The sequence below is a fragment of the Elgaria multicarinata genome, chromosome 1 (genome assembly GCF_023053635.1).
Source record: "Elgaria multicarinata webbii isolate HBS135686 ecotype San Diego chromosome 1, rElgMul1.1.pri, whole genome shotgun sequence".
Classification (NCBI taxonomy): domain Eukaryota; kingdom Metazoa; phylum Chordata; class Lepidosauria; order Squamata; family Anguidae; genus Elgaria; species Elgaria multicarinata.
In genome coordinates, this window is record NC_086171.1 from 177,280,034 (window position 1) to 177,302,134 (window position 22,101).

Consider the following 22,101-nt stretch of genomic DNA (forward strand, 5'->3'; position numbering starts at 1 on the left):
TTTACCCATTTTGCTCTGTGCTGCAGAGGCAGATGTGAAAGCTCCTCTCCCTTTTCATCCCAAATGTTTTTATGAGCAAGAATTGATGCGTCTCAAACATTCAGCAAAACTGCATGTGCTTGTTCATGCAAAGAAAGAAGGGTTGAGCAAGAGGCATGTTAAATCAACTGCTTCTGTACATAAACATAGGAATTAATAATTGCTTGTACATTTGGGTATCTCAGGAATCAGGTGCGTTTAGGATGTTGTTCTTGCTTCCCTAGTTCAAAGGTGAGGCTTGTGCGAGGAAGGAAAATTCTCGTGACTGTTCTTTGTACACCTGCTCTGCCATCCCCAGCATCTCTCATGTGGAGAAAATAAAAGATGGAGCCATAATTGCTGCAGCTACATGCACATAGCAACATAGGAAGCTGCCTTACACTGAGACAGACCATTGGTCCATCACTGTCAACACTGACTGGCAGCAGCTCTCCAAGGTTTCAGGCAGGATTCTTTCCTAGCCCTACCTGGGGAAGCCGGGGATTGAACCTGGGACCTTCTGCATGCACAGCAGATGCTTTACCATTGATCTACAGCCCCTGAGCCACAGGTTTACCAAAGATATTTTTAAATGTGAGAGGGCTTAGCAGGACATCAGAAATCAAACTACACCTGCCTAGATGTCTCCAAATGAATCCAACTGAATAGAGAGCGTCATCAGACAAGCATTTTATCACACACTCATTGCTGCTCACTTACAGATGTTTGCGCATCCCTGAGACAATGATGTCCACCTCCTGCATGCCTCCCACTCCTTCTTGTCTGTTTTGCATCACAAAATGGACCCCTTTTAAGCTGACTTTTTTAAAAAAAATAATCAAAGTGTGCTGCCATTTCCTGCTGTGTGCAGAAAAAGCAGCACAATAAAAACAGCCCCTGAATGGGCCGCGTGGTCGTTGTTTACTTTCTTCTCCACGTAGAAAGAGGAAGTATCATGGCATAAGAGCAGGGGTGGAGAAGCGATGGTAGAGAACCACGATCCCCCCCCCCATCTGATAACGCTCAATAGCACAGGATGTTTATCTGAATACAACAGACTGTCAAGCCTCAAGATGACCAGATGGAATTGCCTTGCAGGCCAAACAGTGCACCAAAAGGAAATAAGTGAGTTAATGTGCACTATGGACATGTGGATCCAGAACTAGAGACACTGAGACTTTTGAAAATCAAGTTCCAAGTATGTTTCAAGCTAGGCAATTGATACACAAGGCATCCCAAATTAGTGCCCACTTTTGCTTTGTCAAATATGCAGATACTCAGTGATCCAAACTAATTGCTCAAAGATGGAAAAGCAAAAGCAAATGGCTTCATCTTGGTCCCGTTTTGACTGTCTTGGTCTTTGTGTCTATGTTCCTTGGACTCTCCTGTCCATGTGTAGCAATAATCCTGAAGAGAATAAAACCATTCACTGCTCCGAGTTTCTCCCAAAGAACCTTAGTATAAAGTACTACTAATGACATTTTGAACTGTGGTCCTTAATTGCTCTGGATTAGGGGAGCAGAACTTCAGGCCCAGGGTTCAAAACTGGCCTTCCTGGGGTGTGGGTGTGTCACAGCTGGCCCTCTAGGATTCCCCCTTCTCTTTGCCTCACCTGCTTCCCCCCATTATTTGGTGGCTGCCCAGCAGTTTCCCCCTGATTTTAAAAGGGTGAAATGCCTCTCCTAATGCTTAATAGAGGTTTCAGCTAAATTGTGGTGGTATTTTGTTTCTGTTTGGCCCGTCCCTTTTGCTTGTGGCCCCTGAGAGCATCTCCAAAATGGAATTCAACTCTTGGACTGCAAGAGGTCCTGCCCCACTGCTTTGGATTCCTTGAAATGATGGCAGCTTAAAAGAATTTCAGGTCCCCATCCATCCTTTCTGAGCATGTAACACCTTTTGCCTAGCTACTGATGTGATGGCCATATAAGGAATCTACTACAATACCATCATTTTGGCTTTGATGGCCATTTCTAAAGTGCCTCTACTGGTGCATGATCAAACAACCATGAGGCAGAGTGAGGGAGGGAAGGATTGAGGTTGGAGGTTGAAAAGGTTTCTGGATTTCTCAAAGTTTTGGTTCACATAAGTGTTATGTTCCCGACTGCTAGAATACCCTGTCCATCATCAGTCAAGTGAGCTGCATATCCTATCTTTGGAGACAGAAAAGACATTGATGAGGAGCAGGACGGCAAAGCTTTTAGGAAAACAGCAGCACCATCTATGCCTATCTGACAGAACTTCTAGCTGGGAGCTGTTGATTTTGGCTTGGATTTTAAACACGTTGACTTGCTGACATAATGGCAGTGGAGCCGAGGCTTAGCAGCATACTTCTCCTAAAATAGGTGGCAGATTAGCCGGCCCTGATAACTATGAGCAAGCAGTGCTGTCTGTTGTGTAGTAGGGCAGGGGGGACACACAGCGATGAGAAAGGATTGTTTTAAAGGAAGAGAAGAGATGTTCTGAGGGTGTCATGGAAGTAGGGAAATAAATAATTAATTAATCTGGAGAAAAGGGTTTGTTGTTGCTTCTCTTCAATGTCTCCTTTCTAAAGGATAAAACCCTTTGCTCTTCTCTTCCTTCACCATCTTTAAAAAGGAAAACAAGAGTCATGATTTCATTACTATATCCTAGCAGAATGCAGTTTATCGTTAGTTTGATTTGTGTTTGTGTGTCTTTTCTATCCTATTTTTCTCCATATTGTGATCACCAGTCGAGTTACAAATTATTGTTTATTTTTAAGATCCATCTCCTAAAAACAATGAACTCAATAACTAACTTCAGGGCTATTCTTTAGGTCAGGGATAGGCAACCTGGTGCCCTTCAGATGTTTCGGACTGTAACACCCATGCTGGTTGAGGGCTGATGGGGGCTGCATTCCAAAACTCTTGGAGGGCACCGGTTTGCCTACCCCTGCTTAAGGTATTCCAGGGGTACTACTAAGGTTTCCAAATAAATATGCCAGCAGGAGCCTTGTTTTTAGAAAATAGCAACTACAGCAAGCGGGAGGTGAGGAGGGAGGACTTCAGAATGTAAAACCAGCCCAGGGAGGGATAATAGAGACACAAATTGCATCAGCTATGGTCCAGCCAAAGTTAAGCACTCTTCAGTCCCTTTAGTTTCTGTGGGAGATATTTAAGCTCATGCTTAACTCTCACATTGCAATCAAGAGGACCAAAGAGTGCATAACTTTGGCTGGGACATATCCTTTGAACTTACTCGTGGTTCAGCCATTGTGCTAAAGCCATGAGAAACAAGGTCATAACTAGGGTAGAGAACTTGCTCTACCCTTCATTTTCTAGAAGGTTGAATGTAGCCTCTGTGTGTGTGTGTGTGTGTGTGTGTGTGTGTGTGTGTGTGTGTGTGTGTTTTCTAGCACTCATGAATGCAGAGAAAGGTTGGGAAATAATATAGTCCTTGCATTCCCTCCCCCTTAGCCCTACACACTTGATGCTTGCTTTACATGCATTATCTCACCAATCCTCACAACAACCCTGTGAAGCAGACCGCATTACAATGAAGCTGAAGCCCTTACAGACCTTGCTGTTTATGCATAGTTTAAATGTACGGACATCTCCTGGCCCAAACCCTGACTTTGTGCACCAAGCCTCCTAGACATCCACATGTTGAGGACAACATCTATAAAAGAGAATCCAACATATGAGCAGCTGAGCATGCAGAGGTTTTCATGTGATCAGGAACCCTGATCATCCAGAGATCCTCATCGCATCCAAATCTACACACATTCAGCTTCACGTGTATATGTAGGTAGTAGGTTTCCCCTTGGCAGACATTGCATCTCTATGTTCAGAGGCTGGAGACATGTGGCATCTGGGATGGAACCAGGAGATGCAGTCCTGATCCCCATCCATGCATACAGCTCCGGGGTGCTTCCAGATGAAGGTCTCCCAGCACTACCAATCAATAGTGTACCTATTCCTTCTTTTCTTCTTCAACAGATTTTTTGTGGGGAAAGAAAAAGGGTGGAAGTGGGGAAACACGGGAGAGCCACAAGTTGAAGATGATGATGTCTGGACTCTACATAAAATTCCATGAATGAGATAAAGCAGCTGCTTGACAAAAGCCACCTCCGTTTAAGGTCATCAACATCTGCAAAGGCCTGACAGACAGTGACATGCCTACAAGTGCTTGTTCACACATGCAAGTCGATTAGCTGATCACTGCAGCATCAAATGGTAACACACCCATGGGGGTGCACTGTTACGGTTCAAACACCACAGGTAGAATATCCCCAATGCTTTTCAATGGAATCAATTCACACTTTTAGCTATGAATGATGCATAATCCAATGTGATACATGTGCATTTGTGCATTTCACTTGTCATAAAGTGAGTTTACAATTGAGCTGAGATGTAAATATGGGAACATCCATGTTATAGCTGAACATAGTGCCAGAGGGGAGCAAGGCTGGCAGGTGCACCTTCCCAAGAAAAGTCACATCCCCCCCCCCATCCCCATTCCTGGACTCCTGTGGCTACTTCAAGGAAAGGGGCTTTACTCCAAGTGCTTTTCTTCCTTATCAATCAATATGGAGAAAAAAGTTTAAATCAATAAATTATGGTGTGTGTGCTATAAAGTGAGAGCTCTGCTACGACATCATGGAACTTATGGCATAAGGGTGCCTCTAAGTATGTTCTGGGTACTAAATGCATGTTTCAGTGGCAATACGGAACAAAGGGTTTGTGAATCATAACCAAAGAATTTCACCTTGCAGTGGGGTGTCTTGTAAGTTTAAGGACGTCTTTACAGTTTACCATTCTTGTGCATTTATGTTTGATTGAGACTAAAGATGGTTTGATCCTTGCCTTCCCAGAAATGCACTTTTCTGCCTTCACAATTTTTGTTTCTTTTGCTTGACACAAACTCAGGCTTCTCTCTAAGGATTCTTATGTGTACAAAAGACTCAGAGAGTGATGGGTATGAGAGCATGTCATTAAGAAGTCTCTTGTTTCTCTTCCTTTCCAAGAACAATTCACTAAGCCTGGGTCCCAAACCTAATTTCCAGCTTTCTAAAATAGGAGCCAGAGGCCTGTGTAATCTGTAGCTGCTCCCTGAGCAATAATAATAATAATAATAATAATAATAATAATAATAATAATAATAATAATAATAATTTATTACCCGCCTCTCCCTCTGGATCGAGCCAGGGAACAACATTAGATACAAATACCATAAAATACATAAAACTGATTAAAAACATAAAAACTGATACAATATTTTAAAAAAACAGCCAAATATCTTAAAATTCATCTGGGTAGGGTTGCTGGAAGAGATCAGTCTTTATAGCCTTCTTGAATTTGAAAAGACTATTAATTCTCCCTAGGAGTTTCATGTTTAAAGCTAGTCGTCGTCCCCACCACCACCACCTACCAGGCTATAGGTGCCACCCATCACCATGAGCCTTGCCCAGACCTTGCCTGGCACCTTTGGCTGCTTGAAAAACATCCCTATGTCTCAGTAGGCAGCATTCAGCAAAGCCTGCCTGCTCATGTCAAGTTTGGAACAAATCCCCAAACTAAGTGAAATGGGAGGTGTTTGGTGAGAAGGTTCTGCACAGCTCTACAAATGACTGCCACATGTCAGGCCCTCTGTTCTCTGCCCTACCTCCCCATTTCTCCTCTGCTTTGGACCGAGTATCATAAAGCATTAATTATTTGAGTCACATATGACAGCTGTATGATAAAAGAATCAAGAATGCCACTGCCTCAGTTCACAGAATTACTATAGAAACATAGGAAGCTGCCTTATATTGAGTCAGACCATTGGTCCATCGAGCCTAGTATTGTCAACACTGACTGGCAGTAGCTCTCCAGGGCTTCAGGCTGATTCCTTCCTATCACTACCTAATCTACTAGAGAGGTATAAGGAGTGTGAGGAGTGGGGGCTAACAATAACATCCAATGAAAGAGTATTGTGCATATCTGGGACTGTATCCAATGTTAGTCCTACTCAGAGTAGATGCATGATTACAAGTCCCATTAATTTCAATGGGTCTACTCTAAGTAGGGGCAAACATTGGACACACCCACTGGATTTCAGTATATGACTTGAGAGACTATTCCAAATAGAGAACTTCATTCCACCACAAAATGGAGTCCACTGTGGCTTTACAGCACATACATTATGGTTTGGAAGGCTGGGTTGTTTAAACATGGTTAGGGATTACTCCCAGCCCCAAGACTAGGATAAGTTGAACAATATAGAAGCAGGATGTAAAGAAAACATTGTATACCCCACATTGACTAGAGAGGTCAGCATGAATTCAAGGGAGTTATTTAGACAAGATTATAAAAGGAGCCTGTAGCACAGATTGACATTAAACAGGGATCTCCATGGCTCATTCTGAGGTATTCTGCTATCACTGCCATGGCTCATTGGAGCATATGAAGTAATTATATAAGACAGTGTCTTTGAATATGTGTAAGCGCTTTTTCTCCCACCAATGAGGAATTATTATTATTATTATTATCAACATTTTATACCCCGTTAACAATAATTTCTTTGAGCAGTCTAGAGAATTTGTTTAAAACTCCAAAATATAAAAATATAACATCAACATAAAATAAAAAAGAAGTTGATTAGGAAGAAGATTTCCTAGACAAGAGCACTAGGTGGATCCTTATTGTGAAATGTTTTCATAAAATTTAGGTTTCACTGTGGACCCAGCTATTTTAATAATTAAAAACCTAAGTACACAACTTCTGAATTCACAAGCATTTAAACATGCCAATTTTAGTCAAGTGAAATATGGAATTTGCCCCGAAAACAACAACTGCAAGATTTACTCAGAAAAAAAGTAACATTTCATTGACCTCAACAGGAATTAAACTGAACTCCCATTGAGTTTACCAAAGTTCTTTGTAGAAACAACATTTAATTTAGTGTTTAAAAAAGCATATCTGGCATGTTTTTGCTCTATGCAAAGGACTTTAGGGAAAACTGAGGGTGGATATTCATTTCTGCTACAATTCTGCTCATATTCAGCTCATGTGCGCTGAATAATATGTACTACATATTCTGAAGATTCTAAAGAATCCCATTACAGTTGCTTTCTGCTGTCTGTTCTGCAAATAAGACAAACAAAACCCACTGATCTAGTAATTACCACAGCTAATACCCACCATAGTTTAGGACTATTATTTGTAAATGTGCCATTAGACAAAAACAGTTTTCACCGTTCTAGTGCTCTATCCTGAGTTAAGCCTCTGATTCCCATACGTGTTGTATGCATGAACTAATGAATGTATTGTTTTGCATTCCATAACATCCCACCACATCCCAACTTTCAATGGCACATTTTGCATGCAAGTCTGATTTTTTTTTCTTAAAAAAGTAATCTGGATGTAGATCAGATTGTAATTCAAACCAACTAACAGTGGCTTGAAAGAAGTAATGAAAGACTCTGAATTTTCCCTACTGGAAGAAAGGGAGCCCTTTAGAATTTGAGGGGGAATGTTTTGGCTAATATCAAACAATGCCCTCTTCTCCCTCCAGGGTTTCCAGGTATATTTATTTCCAATAAATAATAAGATTATAAATAATCTCATTTGTGAGGTTATTCTCGGGAATAACATATTCATCAAGGTAGTTTAAGAATGAGGAACGTCACCCAAGGTTGGAGCCTTACCTCTTGAGCAGAGAGAGAACAGGTGGAAAGTCCTTTCCGTGGAAATGAGTGTGGTGTCTGAGAAATGCAACTTAAAAGAGAGAGGCTTTAACAAGGGCACTCCACCCCAGCCCACCACCCCCGGGGCTAGAGGCCTGATTGGAGGGATGCCAGCAGGGACAGCTTGGAATGCGAAGCTTTGCGGCTATTTTGGCAGCAGGCAACCGAAGCCTCCTGTGCAACTCTTTGCTTCCCCACCCCTGAGCCCTTATAAGCTCTTGCTATTGTATGGCCTCAGAGAATGGCTATTTTAAAACCGAGATACACAAGTGCCTAAGAGTCTGACACAAGCCAGCCAGCTGTCACTCTCAAGTGTCCTGGAACTCTGATATGGAATGTTTTTTGCCCTAAGAGAGCTCAGGGTTGAAATCTAGAAGGCGAACAAATGAGCCTCCTCGACACATAGCTTTGTTCTCTCTGCCCCCGTCCCTTTAATTGGAGTGCCCCTGAGCCCCCTACTGTCTGCACAGCTGCTTTGACAGATGGCTCGTGACAACAGGGCGGAGCTAAATGATAAGGTACATTATAATAATAATAATAATAATAATAATAATAATAATAATAATAATAATAATAATAATAATAATAGAGAAGCCATCATAAAATTGGAGGCTTAAAACAATCCGATTGGGCTGGCAGTGAAAAAGTAGAGTTTGCTCAGTCTTCCCCAATTTGTGGTATGCAGGAAGTGCCTTATACTGAGTCAGACCATTGGCCCATCTAGCCCATTATTGTTGACACTGGTTGGCAGCAGCAGCTCTCCAGGATTTCAGGCAGGATTCTTTCCTAGTATCCCTACCTGGAGCTGTCAGGGATTGAACTTGGGACCTTCTGCATGCAAAGCAGGTGCTCTAGCACATTGAACCATGGCAGCTGTTGGTACTTAGAGCCCAGAACTTAATTCCCTATTTTTAGGATTAAATTAGTTAGAAGGAAACTTGGAGGCATAGGCATGTGCAAGGGGTGTGCCAGGTGTGCCCAGGCACACCCTAATGTCTCAAGCAAAAAGGGCCAAATTGAGAGGGCATTGAGTAGGGATCTAGAGGGGGATCCAGAGGTGGGAATGGCCCTCTGGCTGCCCTCCAGCTGCTCCGACACTGTGCCAAAGAACCGCTGACTCTGAGAGAGCATCATTGCTGGAGCTTGAAGAATGTCTCTTCGTTCCCACCCCACCTGCAATGGCTTTCCCACAGTCAGGCAAGCTGAATGCAGAGTAGGGCAATAAATAACTGAATAAAAATAATGTCCTTTATGACTGAGTATTCAATAAATGTTCATCTTTTAAAACAAAACAAAAAATCCCTGGGTGCACACCCTAAAGAAATGTGCTGCGCATGCCTACGCATGAAGGAAAAGCATTGGTATTCTGTATCAGCTCGGCTGATCTTTAAAATGTAGATGGGGCATTTGCTGAGAGTGCAGCTCTTCCACTAGTTAGTGGAATTCTGACTTAGATTTTCCCACTAGCCACCATCTTGAGTAGTTGTTCAACTTCTACTAGTGTTTGCCAGATGTTCAACCTCCAGGGGACATTTTTGACATTGAGTCATCTGTTGAGAAGCCCCTGAATATTGTCAGGTCAAGCCTTCTGAACCACATTATAAGGCAGCCTTCCCCAACTTGGAGCCCTCCAGATTTGTTGGACAGCAAGTCGTGTCATACTTGTATGATGGGAGATGTATAGCTCTAACTCAGCTGGAGGGTACCAGGTTGGGATAGGCTATTCTAAGGGGCAGAGTCAGTTCAGACTGACAGGACAGATCTCTTGAGCCTCACTGTTACCCAATGTGAACACACCCAACACTGCCATGGAGCAGCCTTACGGTAGGCTTGGCGGCTTTGAAGGAAGCTTCTGTGCCACACCCGTGGGACTAAACCATGTCAGGTAAATAGCATAGGGGGAAACAGCTTGTTCCATTACAGGCCCCTTAAAGAACAACAGGATGGGGCAGTTGCCTCCCTGTCCTAGTATTCATGAGTTTCCTGGAAACATCTGGCTAGCCATAGGTGGAAAACAGCTAGATGGATCTTCAATCTAATTTAGCAAGTTTCTGGTTATGTCCAAAGTGAATAAACTAAAAAATAGTCAGAAACAAGAAGTACTTGAACCAAAGTGATATTTATTATGGAATACAGTGAGAACCAAATCCACCCAAACACCCACCCACTGAATCTAGAGTTAGGTGTTTTTAGCCAAATAAACTAAAAATATATTATGCTCAAACTGGCTTGACTTCTAAGTCAAGGAATTATGACCTTATAGGTAGGATTCACACATGGACCTATGGACCTGTCCCAGCTAAAATTAGTCATGACTTAGGCTGGGATCCTGTACACATCTACCTAGGTGTGAGTCCCATTGAGCTCAATAGCATTTACACTGCAAACTTATGAATGTCTAGTTAGAAGCAAGGCCCAATAATAAATAATGGGCCTTGCTTCTAACTAGAACATGCATAGGTCCACAGCATAAATCCTAATGAGCTCAATGGGACTTATGATACAATTGTTCCATTGGTTTCAGTGGCCTTAGTTATAAATAGGGCGGAGATGAAACAGAAAGGTATATTTAAAGAAAATATTCTCATCACATGTTACACAGTTTGTTAGTGTCTCAGGAGGACTTTTTAGCAGCTTTTTTTCCCATGGGGGTTGCTGCAGAGAGACACTCCCCCCCCCATATTCAAGCATCCTGTACCCTTTCCCCACACACACAGGTCACCCATCACCCCACTCCTGGGCTTCAGGTAGTGGCAGCTCTCCTTGGTTATCCTCTTCATAGTTCTGATCAGTTGCAGGTTTGGCACAATTTCCCCCCTCTAAATCAACCTTCTTCATCACAGTGACCTCATCATGCAGCCAATAAGATCTGGCTATCTGATGACATCACTGAGGACAGACAAACCCACCTGCTTTGCTTTCTGCAGTAGCTGGTCCTGCTAAGTGCAAGTACAACACGGTGGACCCTATTAGCATATCCATTATGACAGAGGCATAGGTGGAGCACAATCCAGTGGACGGGCTACATGTTTTACATGCCTTCGGCTTGATGGCAGAACTTAAGGCTTTGGTATTTGAGGGCTAAAAAAGTGGGGAAGAGACATAAGTGAATTGTGGAAATACAGGTTCTATGTCATAAGTGTCATCTTTCCCATCCACCAATCAGAAACCATTTTTTTGTTTTCATTTTTTTGTTTTATGTCACCAAGAAACCCCATCCATGAAAAGGCACTATAGGCAGCTTGACTGATAGATACTGTTTTCCAGGCAAATGGCTTGTGCAGGGAATAGTCTGAAACCAAGGGAAGCAGAAGGAGTTCAAGTGGTCCAGTCCTTTGATTTAAATGGAGAGAGGTCATCCTCAGAGCAGCTTGTACAGTTACATCTGAAAGATACAAGGAAGCATTAGGCTACTCGAGAGTTTGCCCCAAGATGGAAAGAAGACCGGACCGGACACTGGATTTCAATGTAGAAAACTCAAGGTCTGCCTGAGCCTTAGGCCTACCTAAGCAACAGCTCACAAACAGGCTGCCTTATCATAGAATAGTAGAGTTGGAAGGGTCCAACCCCCTGCTCAGTGCAGGAATCCACCTTAAAGCATGGTTAGACTGGGAGTTGGGAGGTGTGGCTTCTAGTCCTCACTCGGCCATGGAAGCTCACAGAGTGACCTTGGACTAGTCATAGACTCTCAGCCCAACCTACCTCACAGGGTTGTTGTTGTGAGGATAAAACGGAGAGGAGGAGTATGCCGCCTTGGGTTCCTTAAGGAGCATAAATTATACGTCTCTCACCAGCCCATTTGATCCTTACAACCTAGGCCGGATCTACACTACTGTTTTAAAGTGCTGTAAAACTGTTATAAAGCGCTTTAAAGCAATAGTGTAGATCCAGCCCTAGTGCTGTATGGAAACCTTTCACCCTACTGTTGAGAAACTCTTCCCACCCTGCAACCCCCACACACAAAAAAATGGGGGAGGGGCATAATTTTTCTTCTGCTTTTGCAGGGAGAAGGAAAATTTCGAAGAAATTTCTAGGTCGAGAGTGGGGGTGGGGCAAGGTGTTTCATTGACCTTATGTGGTGACTGAGGGATTATCTACCTATTTGTTTTTTTTTTTTACTTTTAAAACACCCTTTGCACGCTCACAACATCATGGGGCTCTTCTCTCTTAAACCCCGTTTGTGCTCTTTTCATAGAGGCTTTCAGCCTGGCAGCAGTTCCTAGAACAATCATGAGAATATGCGATGTCACATGAACACATGGATATTCCAGGGACTGCTGGAGGCTAAAAATCTCTCTGAAAAGAGCCCTGCTATGATCCCAGCACATGAGGGCCTTTTTAAAAGTAAAAAATAAAAATAAAAATAGATTGAAGTCTCCTCAGACACTTAATAAAGTAAATGCAAGCCTTGAACTCCCAGTCCCTTGTAACAAATTTCTTTGAAATTTATCTCCCTTTCCACTCTTTTGGATGACTCTTTATTTCACCTCCATCCTCATTGAATTGCTGAAAGTAAAGGAGAGAAATATTTGGCACAGCACTACTCACAACAGTCCTCTGATGTAAGTTAGGCCGTGTCTATGCTAGCCCAATAGTCTGGACTGGTCACAGCTGAGCCCTTTGTGTCTAAATGACGCACAGGGACTCCCAGGAGCAGGGGGAAATGGGCACGGGTAAAAACAAAACCCCTGGGAAAATCCAATACTTCCTGCAGTCTCGGGATCGTCCCAAGACTGCGGGAGGTGTGGGCGCCCGTCCCAGTTTCTTCCCTCCTCCCCGCAAGTAGCGGGGGTCAGCAGAGAAAAGGAGCCGGGCCAGGGGCAGTCCAGGGCCATCGGGGGTGGGGTGGGGAGCAGGGTAAGGCCTTTTTTCTTTTTTTAAAAAAACCTACCTTTTGCTGGAGCACAGGTGCGCTCTGGCTCCTTTTCCTTTAAAAAAAATGGTGGGCGCGACACGTGCGACGTCCCTCCTCCCATCCAGGATGTCACACTTTCATTTAGACACCCTGGGACAATCCTGGAGGCAGGTATGTCTGGGACTGCCCCACACCGTATGGTGTAGAAAAGGCCTTAGTATGAACCAGATCAGCTTAATGACTAACTCCAGGTTAAACAACCTATAGTTAGTCAGGGCAACATGGCAGCAAGCCTTCTGCACACTTCCACTTTTCATCCACTTTCCTCAATTGCCCAGAAATGCCCCATTCCTGGGTTGTTTGATGCAACATGCAAACCTGGAAGTCTGGCTAGGACCTTGTTAAGGGACAAACAACTCAGAGTTTGAGCTCATGGCTTGTTGTTGGATTAACACTCTGGGCTGTTTGTCCCTCAACAACCCAGAGTTCTGGGTTTACATGTCACATCAAACATTCCAGGAACAGGGAATTCCTAAGTTGTTTATAACGGCTGATGCAAAGCAGGTTAAACAGACCATAACTTAGCATTACATGTGAAACTGGTAAGTGATTTGCCAAAGTGGGATTTAAACCTGAGCCGCCAAGGTCCTACCCAGACACTCTAACCACAACACCACACTGGCTGCACAAAGATATATTGATTGTGCAATTATTAATTCTTCTGTACCAGCTATCTCTTCAATTTTACGTGGTTATGAGTTCACGTTAATGATAAATGTGAGGAATCTATGCCTACTTCCATCGACCAGCACCTACTACAGCTCACTGCACTGCATCCATGTTTTGCCCCTCTAACATTGTACCCCCAATATTAACGTTCAGGTTGGGAAGATGGGTTGAGTGGATAGCTCCCTAAAATATCCAACCCAGTAAGATATGTATCTTACTGCTGCTCAATCCATTATAAGCAGTATTGTAGTAGCACTTTGAACAGGAGTTGAGTTGTGTTCCAGCATGCTGGAAACAATTGCATTATTGCTTGCACACATGCCGAAGTCTACCCAGTTCAACTGAGCTTGCTTTCTGATCATTGCAAACGGGGAGAGTCGTTTCATGACTTCACTGACCTCCTTTTGCCCTTACCCTGGTTTTCCTTCAGGAATCATTGGACCGTTTCCCCCACTGACTCTGCTGTGTGTTCTCAATTCTCCGAATGTCCTGGAGGAAGACAAACCACAGGCTCTTAAAAACAAGTCCCCCTAGAGAACCACGGCTGACCTGAGCTAGAGATAGGACTTGGGAAGATGTGAGGGTGGGCCACCTTTTTTGGCCTGAGGGCTGAATGGGCTTTGGGTAAGTACATTGGGGGCCTAGAGGGTGGGGCCACATCCCAAAGTGATTGCCCAAACACAAACACAAAGTCCTGAAAATGCCTTTCCCCCGCCCCCATGCTGGAATCAGACTTCTAAAATACCTTAATATATGATAGTGGGGAGGGACAGGGAAAATGTCTTATCTCTGATCAGAGAGAAGAGATTTTCAGATGGGGAATTCCAGACAGTTGCTGTGGGAGGGGGGCACCTGGGAGAGAATCTGGTGGACCTGATGTGGACCTCCCCAGCACCAGAGGTTCCCCATTCTTGATGTAGACCCACAGCGTTCCAGTAAGATCACCATATAGATCTTTTTTCCATTCCAGAGAAACCTTTGATGTCATCATGAGTAAAACTGTCTCTAGGAGGCAGTTGTGCAGTTTCCAGAGCGATGTGTCCAGGATGATCCTCTGAACAACTTTCCACCTCCAGTGGGAGACAGCAAAGAGCAGGGTAGGGTTTGAATGGACAGGAATGGCCATGACAGACAAACAAGAGACTAATGGTAATAGAGCTTTGGACTAATCTGTCCTAAGGCAGGAATCCTTAGGGAGGTAATGTGACCCATCCCACCCACATGTTGAAAGAATGCAGTAGGGGGGTGTTGCAGGTGTCACGGGATAGTTGTGCCTTTGCTGCTGATGCATGCCTTGGCCCTGTACCCAACTGTGCCCATGGAAGAAATGCTTCCCTGCTGTCCACGCATTCAGCTGAAATGGAAAAGAACTTTTCACATGTATATCAGTAAGTGTTTAGCGATCTTCTCCATCCCCATGTGAAGACATTATCACCAGCACACTCAAGGAGCCTTCCCTATGTCAGATGAATGCATGGGGTGGCAAGGAAGTGTTTCAATCACAGGCATCAGGAGAGTGGCTTGTGGGTGTGGCATGCATCAGCAGTGGGGGTGGAGCTAGCCCGTGCAGTCCTGTGACCCCTCACCCTCTTCCAAGGTGTGGTTGAGTGTGGTAAACTGCCCTCTTGGCGATACCAAATGAGGCTCGCCTGGCGCCAACGCTGCTATCCTTCCGGCACCAGGTTAAGACTTTCCTCTTTGCCCAGGCATATGGCGGCACATCCTAATTACCCACATGTTTAGTTTTTAATCGGTTTTTAATGCTTTGTGAGTGTATGTTCTGTGTTTTAGAGTTTTAAATTTTGTATACTTGTTTTTACCTCAATTTCAGAATTTCTGTAAACCGCCCAGAGAGCCCTGGCTATGGGAGCGGTATATAAGTTTAATAAATAAATAAAATAAATATAAATAAAAGTGAGAATGAAGAAGCCCCTCAAGTTCATGAACCAAATGAGCACTATCAGAGAGACGATTTGCCCCATGGTGGCTGCAAATCAGCGCAGTGTTAGCTATATGATACAGCTTTGATTCACAGGCTTTTCCCTAAAGCTGAGCCACAAAAAAGTCAGGGAATTATCCCCAACTTTTTTCTTCAGAGCAAGGTCACCACTCCCCTCCTACTGTGTGACCTTGCTTTGGCGTCAAGCCAGGTGCAGTCGGGGTGGGGTTGGTTGCTCCAGTACCCAGATGGCTGGAGAACCCCATGCTCCCTGCTGGCGTGCAGATCTCCCACCCCCACCCAGCAGCAGCAATACTGCGGGTTTCAGGGGGAAGGAGTGGCGCTGTGGCACTGTGAAGACAAGCCCATAGTCACACCCCTATAGTTTACTGGCTTAAGCTAAGCAGGAAACAATAAGAGCAGCGGTGTGCAAACAATTTGAGGCCTCTAGGTTGTCAAACACAAAGTGTTTTAGAGTGATGGATCATACCTTGACTCCTTCATCCTTGCTGGACTCCTGCGTTCGACTGATCCAGAGATTGATGCGAGACGTGACTCCCCCTGGGATCTTCAAACTCTCCTAAACCACAAGGGGAAAGAGAGCAAAGCATTGGCGAGAGGAACGAACAAGTCCCTATTACTGTCTTCTATGTTGGAACATTCTAACACCAGTGTGGCAGGTCGATGTTTTTTGTTTTAGCAAATATGAAACTTTTCAAAGGGAACAGACAAAAAAGAATGCAAAATTCCTGCAAACTCAGTTACTGGCATTGCAGGACGGTGAGGCAAGAATAGCAGATAACTTTTTGGCAAAAGAACCACATGACTTCAGAACATCTCGAATACATTTGGACTTTCTGTTTCCAGAAAACTGTCCACTTTGGCTCTTCCTGGCTTCATTCTAGAGCCTGTGACCTAGAGCCATGATGAATTATAGGTATGTAGCTTTGAAGGGCTGGGTGAGAGGCCCAGGGAGGGAATGCGCCGGAAAACCCCACACCTGCCTGGTTTCCTGCTGCATCAAGAGATTTCAAGATATATGAAGGCTCCCAGTGACACATTGAAAAGAAAAGAGGAAATGCATCACCAAAAAGATGTATTTCGTACATTTTGCATATCTTAAAAATTTAATTTTTAATTTTTTTTTTTTACTATAATAGTAATTAGCATAGTATGCTTCTTTTGGAACAAAACTACCAGCCTGTTTTAGCTTAGAGTTCTTACTGCCAGTAACTGAACCTTAGGAGAGGCACTTCAACCTTTTAGAATGGGTTGGGGGGAGGTGGGACATATAAAATCCAGGAAATGGGATGAGGCCAGAGAAAGCAAGCATCATCATCTGGGGTTCTTCACGAAGGTCAAATTGGGACCTTTGGAGGGCCTGATTTGGACCTCGAGCCGAAGGTTCTGCATGTGATTTAAAACAAAATGTAATACACCTCCCCATAACAGCAAAGACTGTGAACAGGTGACTTGTGTGCTCAGTCTGTTGTCCAGGGACTAACTGTAGATGGACAACTTTAAAGTCCTTGCTTTCTCTTCTTATAGTTCTTTATCATTTAGCTGGACTTGGCCAGTACAGCCTTTCAAATAGAGGATGTCTCCAAATGCAATTGTCCTTTGACACCCCTTCAAATGGACAACTGTCCTCTATAAAACAGGACACATGGCCACCCTAAGACCTTGTTTTGAGTCTGGTGACCATACTGCAGCAGGGCAGGCTCTGGTCACTTAAATAGGTCTGTAATGTGATGTGATGGCTTGCAGCCTGGAGGTGCCACCTTCCTCCGCCCAAACTTTCCCCATGATCTTTTGTGGATTTCAGCTGCTGAGCATCCCTTTCAACTCTATGATTCTGCCTATGCTCAGTCCTTACCTTCCGGATAAGAGTGGTAGTCGGCTCAGCCCTGATATTGGTTTCGAAGATGCTGCGCTTGCTGGCCACACCCTCGGAGGCCAGTTGGAAATTTCTCCGAGCAGATGGAGGCAATTTAATCGACCCAGCTCTCTAGGGGTGAGAAAAGAGTCAGGCAACAGGAGAAGCTTAAATTCCATAGCTGGGAGGGAAGGAGCTTTATCTTCTTTAAAAATCCCTGGTAGAGAAGCTTCTCCCTTCCCTTTTAATGGGTATTCCTCTTTCCTTTCCCCAAAATGTTTGGTTAGCTTATATTCACATACTGATCCCATTATAAATAGAATGCCTTCTTCCTCCCTTACCTAAGGCTATATTTTGGATGCACATATTCCTCACTCCTTGGTCTTTTGATCCAAATGTCAAGCCAAAGCTTTCTGGGAGTATCTGTTCTAGAGACCCTCTCACACCATTCAAGAGATTGGTAATTACTCACTTGGAACTAAAAGTATTTTGAATACCTAGGACAGGGATGGGGAGCCTCTGGCCTGCAGGCTGAATCTGGCCCACTTGTCCTCCCCATCTGGCCCATGATGGCCTCCAGTGAGGCCCTGGCCTGAAGCCCCTCTCCCTCAGAGAAGGGAAATGGGATGGTAGAGCAGCTCCCAGCTAAGCCACCACTTTGAGCAGTTCTCTTCTAGAAAGCAGCTCAGTTCCCTGCACTTGCCCGTCATATTTCCTATCAGAGAAGTGCAGAAACTTCTTCACACAGCGCAGAGTTAAACTATGGAATTTGCTATGGCAAGATGTAGTGTTGATGACCACCAATTTGAATGGCTTTAAAAGGGGGTTGGATAAATTCCTGGAGGAGAAGGCTATCAAGGGCTACTAGTCCTGAAGGCTAAGTGAAACCTCCAGTATCAGGCCTTTGCTAGACCTACCTGTAAATCCAGGCCTGACCAGGGGAGATCCTGCGATGCAAATATCATGGGGTCTCGCCCTAGTCTACACGCGCCCGCCATTTGTTTTCCAGGATGGGTCGGATGCGCAGGAGCGCTCCTGTGCAAAGGTAAGTTTATATATATATATATATATATATATATATATATATATATATATATATATATATATATGTTCCCAACACCCCTGTCTGCGATCTCCCCCCGTCCGCAATCTCCCCTCCATCCATGATCTCCTTCCCTGGCCCTGATGGGCGTAGTGCTCCTGGGGAGCACTGCACCCGTCCACGACTCCCAGCTTCTCACTATTGCCGGGAAAACTGCTTGTTAGAGGCACCACATGCTCACGGTCTCGGGCTCAGCCCGAGACCACGAAAAATATTGAACTAAAACTGGTGCCCGTTTTTCCAGGGCAAGGGAGGGTTGATCCCTCCCTGAGCCCAGGATCCCCTGTGCATCATCTGGACGTACAGAGACGATCCCAGGGTTCGCCCTGGGATAAACGCTGGTCTAGCAAAGGCCTCAGAGGCGGTAAGCCTATGTTGCTGGGGAACATGGGTGTGAAGATGCTGTTTCACCCGTGTCCCGCTTGTGGGTCCCTGGTCGACAGCTGGTTGGCCACTGTGTGAACAGAGTGCTGGACTAGATGGACCCTTGGTTTGATCCAGCACAGCTCTTCTTATGTTCTTAAAGGGGAAACCAAGGCCAGCTCAGGGCGTGGCAATGAATGAGGTGTGTGTGCACACGCATGGGTGAATGGGGTTTGGGTAAGCACATGCACACAGACACATATACACATACACACACACACTTCCGGTGTGCATCTCCTGACATGATTGCTCAGAGCTCATTCAGCCCTCAGACTGAAAGAATTCCCCACTTCCGATCTAAAGGCATTGGCTAATGATGTCATGGACCATCCCCACTAGTCACCGTATTTACCTGCACCGCGGATGCATATTTCTCCCGCCTCTCCTCAAGTTTAGCAGCATTTACTGGGAGTCTCATGCTGGTACTAGTGAAATAGATGCAAATAATAATAATAATAATAATAATAATAATAATAATAATAATATTTCTTACCTGCCTCTCCATTTTTATCGAGGCAGGGAACAACAATAAGCGATAAAACACATAAAACTGAATTAAAACATAATATACATTGTTAAAAACATCCTAAAAATCATCCTAAAACATTCTAAAAACATCTTAAAATTCCACTGGATAGGCCTGCCAGAAGAGATCAGTCTTGATAGCTTTCTTGAATGCTAGTAGACTGTTAAGTTGATGAGTCTCCTCCGGCAGGCCATTCCACAGTCTGGGTAACAGTTGTTAATCTAGTTTTTGCTAGATGAAGTACAGTAGATTTTTCTCAGAGGACCTGAGTGTGCAGGGCGGATTGTATGGGAGAAGGTGATCCTGCAGGTAGCCTGGACCCAAACCATGTAGGGCTTTAAAGGTGATAACCAACACTTTATACTTCACTGAGAAATTAATTGGCACTAGGGATGTGCTCCACTTCTAATCGGACCGGAGAAGCAGGAGCGGAGCGGGGGGCTTCGCCTGCCCTTAAGGCGGAGGCGAAGAGGTTTGGGGGGCCGGTGGAGCATGGCGAAGAGGATCGAGGTGAAGGTGGATCCTTTGCCTCGATCCGGAGCACCGCCGGAAAGGTAAGTGGGGTTTACCGGGCCCTGCCGCTGTCGCTGTCGCCCATGCGGTGACGGCGGCAGGGCCCGGTAACCCCCCTCCCCGCCCTCCTCTCCCTTATCTGCCTCCGTCCGTGGTCCGTCGCCGTCTTCAATTGAGCCCACGGTTCCACCAGGAAGTCTGGGCCACTTGCGGAACCGCGGGCTCAATTGAAGACGGCGACGGACCACGGACGGAGGCAGGTAAGGTCCCCCTCTCCCTTGGTCCTTTACCGGGCTCTGCCGCTGGGACTGCCTTGAGTCTTGGTGTGTGTATGTATCCCTGGACAAGCTATCATGGTGGCGAGTTTGAGGTTTCTAAAGTGCAAATTGATGGAGCTATGGAAAGGGGTGTGAATGGGGTGCCCGGTTTTCATAAATTCCCCAAAAATCAGGGGATGATGGGACTGCCTTGAGTCTCGGCGTGCATGTGCACCCCTGGATAAGCTTTCATGGTGGCGAGTTTGAGATTTTTAACGTGCAAATTGATGGAGCTATGGAAAGGGGTGTGAATGGGGTGCCCGGTTTTCATAAATTCCCCAAAAATCAGGGGATGATGGGACTGCCTTGAGTCTCGGCGTGTGTATGTATCCCTGGACAAGCTATCATGGTGGCGAGTTTGAGATTTTTAACGTGCAAATTGATGGAGCTATGGAAAGGGGTGTGAATGGGGTGCCCGGTTTTCATAAATTCCCCAAAAATCAGAGGATGATGGGATTGCCTTGAGTCTTGGTGTGCGTGTGTATACCTCCATGAGGTGTCATGGTGCCAAACTTGAGGTTTCTAACTTTAACAGAAAAAAAGTTGTATACTTTTTTAGCTTAATGCAAGCCTATGGGGGGGGGAAAACGGCGCTCCGATCCGGAGCCGGAGCTCCAAGCGGAGCGGAGTGGACATAGGCGGAGCAGGGGCAGGGCGGAGTGGCCTGATCCGCAAATCGCGGATCTGGAAGTGAAGCGGAGCGGGGGGTCCGTGCACACCCCTAATTGGCACCCAGTGAAGAGATTTTAAAACTGGTGTAATATGGTCATGCCTAGGTGTACCGGTGACCAGCCCGGCTGCCATATTTTGAACTAGTTGAAGTTTCGAGACTAGGCTCAAAGGTAGCCCTATGTAGAGAGGATTGCAGAAGTCGAGCCTTGAAGTTACCAGCGTGTGCAAATAAGAAAGACTATGAACCAAACAAAAGAATCCCTCCCAAGATTTGGTTCAGTAGCAAGTGATGCTAACAACATCCACTGCATGAAAGCTCAGTGGGTTTTAATCAGAGCTGCAGGGGAGTCTGTGGTAAAACTGAAACAAAATTTTGCACAAATTTACAATTTCAGAATATAAATTTTTGAACTGTGTCACATTTTGCTCTCCAAATTTGAGTCTGAGAGAAGTTTAACATTTTAAAAATGCTGCATAAACCACTTAGAGATTTTATTAAATTAAGCAGATTCTAAGACTTATAAACAAACAAATAATATCTTGATAGTGAGATTTAAGGCAATCAAGTTATCAACTTTCCAATTTCAGACTTTCATATCTTTATTTTTTTCTTCAAGTATATCTATAATTGGGATTGCTGAGGAAAGCACTTTTTAAAGTCCAATTTTTGCAAGGAAATGCAAAGTAAAAGAAATTTGACATTTCTATCTCCCTTTTGTTTGACCTCTAGTCTTTTCACGACCGTGGACCATGTATGTTCTGATCATTGCTCACTGTATGTATGACTTTGGCAAGCTGCCATAATGTTCTTTGTTTCCCTATCTCTAAAAAGAACTCCCTTTCACTCGCTTAGCACTTTGAAAATACCATGAATAAGCAACCGAGATGTACTGTGCCCAAGGATTTCAAGTTCTGTATCATACTGTCTAAACTGTTTAAGCTTGCTTAATATTTAAATGGTTTATATTCACAAAACTACCATGTAAGGTCGATCACATTTTATTGACAGAAACAACAATCCCGTCATACTTAAACTCATTTCAACTGCATTGGATTCAACTGGAGAACTTAAGCACATGCTTAACTCTCACACTGAAACCAAAGTTATTCAACTTTGGTTATTCCCATTCTGAAACCATGATTAGATTCTGAGTAATCAATTCCACAAAGTGTCTTCCTTCCCAGGATCCCCCATTTGAATTGGATTCCAACACACTGTTTTCATACTACTTGCAGATTATCTACAATCTGTTTGCACTGATAAAGTTGGTTTGGAGAAGGAGGGCACCTCTACAGAAGCTTGCTGTTGTAGAAACAGAAAACAAGCATTGTTCCCCTTTCCTGCCTCTGTTTTTGAACATGCAAGCGAAAGTAAGAATTTTTTAGGTAATTTAAACATTTGCATCCTGAATTTTAAACACCAATTAACCGAATCAAGGGCTTCGTT

General features: G+C 44.4%; 2 protein-coding genes across 2 annotated transcripts in view; both read right to left on the reverse strand.

Annotated features, from left to right (window-relative positions):
- TNNT2 (troponin T2, cardiac type) overlaps positions 1–22,101 on the reverse strand; it is a 311,842-nt gene that overhangs the window by 32,997 nt on the left and 256,744 nt on the right. The window lies entirely within an intron of this gene.
- The window catches only part of LAD1 (ladinin 1), a 40,435-nt gene continuing 28,139 nt past the window's right edge, over positions 9,806–22,101 (reverse strand). Inside the window, exons 6-10 of the mRNA XM_063143855.1 lie at positions 18,979–19,051; positions 17,102–17,233; positions 15,716–15,805; positions 13,701–13,775; positions 9,806–11,087 (exon numbers count right to left, since the gene is read on the reverse strand). Coding sequence (XP_062999925.1) covers positions 13,713–13,775; positions 15,716–15,805; positions 17,102–17,233; positions 18,979–19,051 — 358 coding nt within the window. The 3' untranslated portion in view covers positions 9,806–11,087; positions 13,701–13,712. The remainder of the gene's footprint in view (positions 11,088–13,700; positions 13,776–15,715; positions 15,806–17,101; positions 17,234–18,978; positions 19,052–22,101) is intronic.